Raw genomic sequence first — 5,888 nt, forward strand, 5'->3', positions numbered from 1 at the left:
AAATCCAATCCGGGACAAGGAATTTTGCTCTCTCGCAATTCCACTCTACAACTCAATGGTTGGTGTGATAGTGACTGGGCGGCTTGCCCTCTCACTCGTCGTTCTCTCACAGGCTACTTTGTGCAGCTTGGTGATACTCCCATCTCCTGGAAAACGAAAAAACAGCCCACTGTTAGTCGCTCTTCTGCGGAGGCAGAATATCGAGCCATGGCGTTTCTTACTCAAGAACTTATGTGGCTCAAGCGGGTGCTTTATGATCTCGGTGTTTCTCATGTTCAGCCTATGCGTATCTTCTCCGATAGTAAATCTGCAATTGCTCTAAGTGTCAATCCGGTTCAACATGAGTGCACCAAACATATTGAGGTGGATTGCCATTTTATTCGAGATGCCATCGTTGCTGGTATTGTTGCAACTTCTTTTGTCCCTTCTCAACACCAGCTCGCGGACATCCTTACTAAAGCGTTGGGCCAAAAAGAAGTTCTTTTGTTTCTTCGCAAGTTGGGCATTCTCGATGTGCATGCTCCAACTTAAGGGAGGGTGTTGAAGCTATTGCTACTTCTATAACGTGTATAGCTTGGTCAACTGTTTAGATAGCTTAGTCACTTGCCCCTTTTTGGTCATTTACTTCTTAACACTTTAGGTCATCTCTTTCTTGTCCTAAAATTATCATGATCTTTGCTGCTAGACCTCCTTTTTTTGTCAGATTTTATATTGGAGTTTCACCGCAAATCCCACCTCTTCCAAACCAATATAGCATCTTGAAATAATCATAAATTATATCCCACCACGAAAAGAGTTATTTACCTAAATAAACAAAGTCATAGTTATTTTGTTAACAAGCTACATTTCATCTAGTAATATTACTCAAATAAAATAAAAACAGAGCGAAGCAGCAGGAAATACAAATTTATTCTTTTTTTACATCCACAAAATTGTTCTTTTTTTTTTTTGTCATCTGAAACATATAATATTTCGTGTTATGTAACATCAGACCTTGTCCACAAAGCAAGACTGAAACAGTCAGTGGTAAAGCTACAATTAGCCTTCATTAACAAATCAACTAATTAACCACGAAATTGTTGTTATTAGTTCAATTTTTCATTTTTTATAAAAATTAAGTCTCAAAATTACTTATTATTTTGAGGCCCATTACCATTCAACAAAAGAAATTCTGATCCACTACTTCTATTTAAGAACTCTAATAAATAAATAAATTAAAAATCGAGTTAAATTCCTTCCTAAATATATATATTACCTACAAGTCGGAGACGCCGACGACGACGAAGAAATCGAAAGGTTAGATCAGCGACGACTTTATCTCGATGACGTCCGTAAAGAAGAAGACGAAGAAACAGTCTCCGGAATCATTTCCATATGATTTGCTCTTGACTTGCTTCGCACGCGTCCCTAGAATGTACTACCCGACTCTCTCCTTAGTCTCCAAGAGCTGTCGAACCCTCCTTGCTTCACCGGATCTTTGCAAGACTCGGTCTTTGTTAAACCACAGGGAGAGTTGTCTCTACGTGTGCTTAAAGTTCCCTTATTTTGACCCTAACCCACGTTTGTTCACTCTCTGCCAAAAACCTAATCGAACCCTAACCAACATCCCCAAGAAGAAAAATAAGAAGTCAACTGCACATGTTTTGGTTCCAGCCCCAGTTCCCAATCCACCTCCTAAGGACTATAAAATGGTGGCTGTTGGTTCTAATATCTATGCCATTGGCGGAACCATTGAGAATGCACCCTCGTCTAGCGTCTCAGTCCTGGACTGCCAGTCTCATACATGGCACAAGGCTCCAAGCATGCTGATGGACCGGAATTACCCAGCTGTTAATGTCGTTGATGGCAAAATTTATGTAGCTGGAGGCTTGAAAGACTTCACTTCTTCAAACTGGATGGAGGTTTTCGATCCAAATACTCAAACTTGGGAGCTTATATCGAGACCTCTAGATAAGATATGTTGACATATGTACAAGAGCTTAGTGATTGAAGGAGATATCTACCATTTTGGGGATAATGTTGTGGCTTACAAGCCAAAAGAAGATAAGTGGATAGCGATTACAAAAGAGCATCCAAATTTTCTAACAGGATGGTTTCAGTATTCTTATTGCATGATTGATAACGTAATGTATTGTTATCATCCAGCAGGTGGAGTCCTATGGTATGACTCTAAGCTAAGATGCTGGAATAAACTGAAGGGTCTTGAAGGTTTGCCTAATTTTGGTAGGTATAGTGCTGTTAAATTAGCGGATTGTGGTGGTAAGCTTGTTGTTCTGTGGGACAAGTATGTGCGTGCAAGTAGGTATAAGGAGATTATGATTTGGTGTGCAGAGATTTCACTTGAAAAATGCAACAGTCAAGAGATTTGGGGGACAATCGAGTGGTCTGATGCTGGGGGACAATCGAGTGGTCTGATGCGGTTCTTACAGTCCCTAAGTCTTATTACTTCGTTTCTGCTATTTACGCTACTTATTGACAGGTTAGAACATAATGAATTTGGTTATGTTATGTCACTTATGAAGGAGTTTTTAACGTAATGCAATTATCATGTCTTTGCCTACAAAGCATCTGCACTCGCTTGCTTGTAAATTATTAAGCTTATTTTGTGACAGTACTGTTACTTTGATAACCCCTCTGATCCCAAACTCTATTCTTTTTTTCTACTGCGTGATGAATGTCTCATTAGACTAGTGGGTAATGTCGTTTCTGTGCTGAATATATAGGTGTTGGAAAATGTCTATAGCTGACGTCGCTTTCACTTCTAAAGATAATGCACAAACTTGTAAACCGTATAACCATGCTTTGCCTATGAAAAAAGGCTTTTGCTTGTGTTGCTTGTTTGTCTATTATTGTACATCTTTAGGGTAACAAGTTAAATGTTCGAATCCAATTACAATATATTGTGTCTTCTCTCCATCTTAATTGTGAAATCAATATAGCCTTAAATTTTCTTCATTCCTGTTGGATTTTGTTAGAATTTTTAGAGGGTTATATTTTTTTACAAGAAAAGCTCGTATTTTATACTCTGTTTTTTAAACATGTAACAAAGTAACCGACTTAAATAACCCATTTGCAACAGACTCGTTGCCTTTGACTCGAAAACGAACTTATAGAAATAATCAGGAAGTGAATTCTACCACAGACAATCATACTAGTGCGATTACCACTAAAGAGCATCACAACTTCAAAACTGGGTTGCAAACAATAGAGCTCGTATTCTTCTTCGTCATGGTCGCTCCTTGTTTGGGATGATACAACAAACATCACAACTCACTTAACAAGTTTAAGACTCAAAAGAGACAAGACATGCTTATGGATGTTCAACACTGTCCATTTTCTCTTTGTTTCGTGAGTTCAAGACAAAACCAAAAAATCGAATTTGTACCAACCCGATTCGAACCGATATTCAAAACCAAACCAAAAATTATTTTAATTTCTTTACGGTTTAGTTATTTGGTTTACGTAATAACTAAACCGTATTAGCAACCATCACTAAGCCCACACATTTTGCTAAAAGGCTTCTTTTTTTTTTTTTTTTTTTTTTGAACTAAAGCTAAAAGGCTTCTAAATCCCTTCTTCCTCGACCTTCATTTTGGCGCCAAATCCGCAGTCGTGTTCCCGCCCGAGCAAATTGATCTTATGGGAATCTTCAAGCAGAGAGAGAGAGAGATTTTTGATCTAATGGCGTCGAGTTCGGAAGTGGGGGGATCATCGGCGGACTACGAAACGATGATGTCGACATCGGACGTTGAGCTATTGAAGAGGGCGTGGCGTAACGAGAAGGCGGCGCCTGAGATTCTTCAGTATGAAGGAGCTCTTGTCGAAAGAGCCAAAGAACAGATCGAATTAGTGGTACAATCTCTAAATCCCTAATTGTTTTGTTTGTGTTGGTTTTTTTTTCCTTTAAATCAGAAATATTATGGTCCCGGATGATCTTCATTAACCCTTCCTAATCAATCTATATCCACAAATTTTGGAAATTTAGAGTTTTTAATTTTGTTTGTAATATCAAAAACTACAGGAAGAAACAATTGAGGATTATGTGGAAAATGGTAAAGACCCTTTATTGGTGTCACTTTATCAGATGGATTTGGACAGAACCCAGTTTCTACTCAGATCTTATCTCAGGGTTAGGCTCGTCAAGGTGTGTTCTATATATCCCTCCCATTGTCTACTGGGTGTTTCAGATTAGCTTTGTGAGTTTTTAATTCAAGGAAATGTTGTGTAGAAAACCTTTGTTTAGTTATCATCTCTAATGGATAGTGTTGTTTGTTACAGATTGAGAAGTTTATGTTCCACAACCTCAAGTCAGAAGAAGCTGAAAGGCGGCTTTCTGAGCAGGAGAGAGTCTTTGCTACAAAGTTTGTCTTCTTACTTGTCTGATTTTTTTATGTTGATTGGCTTGTCTTTTTCCTTGTAAGCTGTTTTGCCTTTGTTATGTGTGGTAGTAAATGTTATAGGTTTGGTGTAGAATCTGTGTGGTATAGATACTGTTAGAGAGATATGTCTGGTACTTTACAAGTTAGAAACGGGATTAGAATTAACCCATACACGAACTCTCCCGGAAATTGAAAACCTCAGGTAGCCTAGGTACTTGTTTTCAAGAGTATCCGTTTGAGTGGTCTTTTCCGACTTCAAACTTTAGTTTTTACAATTTACGTTAATGGCTGTTGTTGTGAGACGTATATATTTGAATGATCACATTCGCTGCAGGTGTGCTGATGATTTGGTAAAGCATTTCGAAGAGACTGTCCTGCTTAAGTTACCCGAGAATTATCAGTCGGTCCTCAAGCAATCCCAAATAAGTGAAGTGGATGATATGGGTAACTCCCTGAACCTAATCACTGTGATATCAGTTAGTTAAGATTGTCACTATAGTTGAACACTCCCTTCACAGTAGCTAGAGCTGTGTGTGCTTTGTGATGACTATAATTGTGAATTTACATTTTACAGTGCCGCAGCCCCATTTGGATACCTTTGTTGTTTGTAGAAGCAACAACTTTGTCTCCCTCAATCTATACGAAGAGTGAGAGAATTCTCTTCCCTCCTTAACCTTATTCCTCCATACACACACTCAACCTTTATTAAATCTAAGTGTGAGTTTACTATGGTTTTTGCAGAGGAGAGAGCCCTGAGACTGTGGAAATGGAGCGCGGTGATCTCTACTTCATACGTTACAAGATTGTTAAAGGAGCAATCGAATCTGGCCAAATTGACTTGATCTGAGCTCAATAATGCTACCAGAACCATAAGTGAAAGATAGTGCTACCATTGTTCATTATGATATGAACCTGATTTGCTTGTGTTGTATAGTGAATTTTTCTATATTGTTTTGAGTTTCCCTATGTATCCTTGTAGCCTAGCAAAGCTATTCATTCTCTTCCCAAAATTAAGGCTTCAACCCTCACATCAGATTATTATTGTTTTTGTAGTTTCTTAGATATGTTTGTAATTGTTCCATTCAGTGATAGATCGAGTAACCCCAAAAACCGTAAGAATAAAAGATCTTTTTGGTTAACAGAAACAAAAAGGCTATTAAAATATCTCTTACGTTACGTGTGCCGCCATAAACCAAATAAAAATTCTTCTGCTGAGTCTTGCTTGGATAGAGAGCATAGAGGTTAGATCCCCAAAATCTTGAGTTGGCTTTCTTGTAATTTGAGTCGATCAAAGTTGGATTTTTTTGGCTTTGGGTTTTCCCTAAATATCTTCTCTGACCACTCTGTGTGGTCTAACATCTAAATTATCTGTAAAAAAAAAATACAGGAATTGAAATCTTTGTCAAACAGTGAATATTGTTGGATATGGGTTTCACCCAGCCTTAACAGGCTTTCCTGCAGGCCCACTATCGAAACAGTCACCCCAAAAACCCAGGAAGGTAGACCAAC

At 38.3% G+C, this 5,888-nt stretch overlaps 1 protein-coding gene and 1 pseudogene across 1 annotated transcript; both read left to right on the forward strand.

Moving 5' to 3' along the window:
• Positions 1 to 1,322: 1,322 nt before the first annotated feature.
• Positions 1,323 to 2,537, forward strand: LOC104751464 (F-box/kelch-repeat protein At5g49000 pseudogene; annotated as a pseudogene).
• A 985-nt stretch (positions 2,538 to 3,522) lies between these two features.
• Positions 3,523 to 5,389, forward strand: LOC104723352 (DNA replication complex GINS protein SLD5-like). Its single transcript, XM_087484220.1, has 6 exons — positions 3,523 to 3,852; positions 4,022 to 4,144; positions 4,279 to 4,361; positions 4,714 to 4,823; positions 4,954 to 5,026; positions 5,121 to 5,389. The coding sequence occupies exons 1-6, from the start codon at positions 3,640 to 3,642 to the stop codon at positions 5,224 to 5,226; spliced, it is 708 nt and encodes a 235-aa protein (XP_087340346.1). The 5' UTR covers positions 3,523 to 3,639; the 3' UTR covers positions 5,227 to 5,389.
• Positions 5,390 to 5,888: the final 499 nt, after the last annotated feature.

This window comes from Camelina sativa, chromosome 2, assembly GCF_030686135.1.
Source record: "Camelina sativa cultivar CO46 ecotype springtype chromosome 2, ASM3068613v1".
In the NCBI taxonomy this organism is placed as follows: domain Eukaryota; kingdom Viridiplantae; phylum Streptophyta; class Magnoliopsida; order Brassicales; family Brassicaceae; genus Camelina; species Camelina sativa.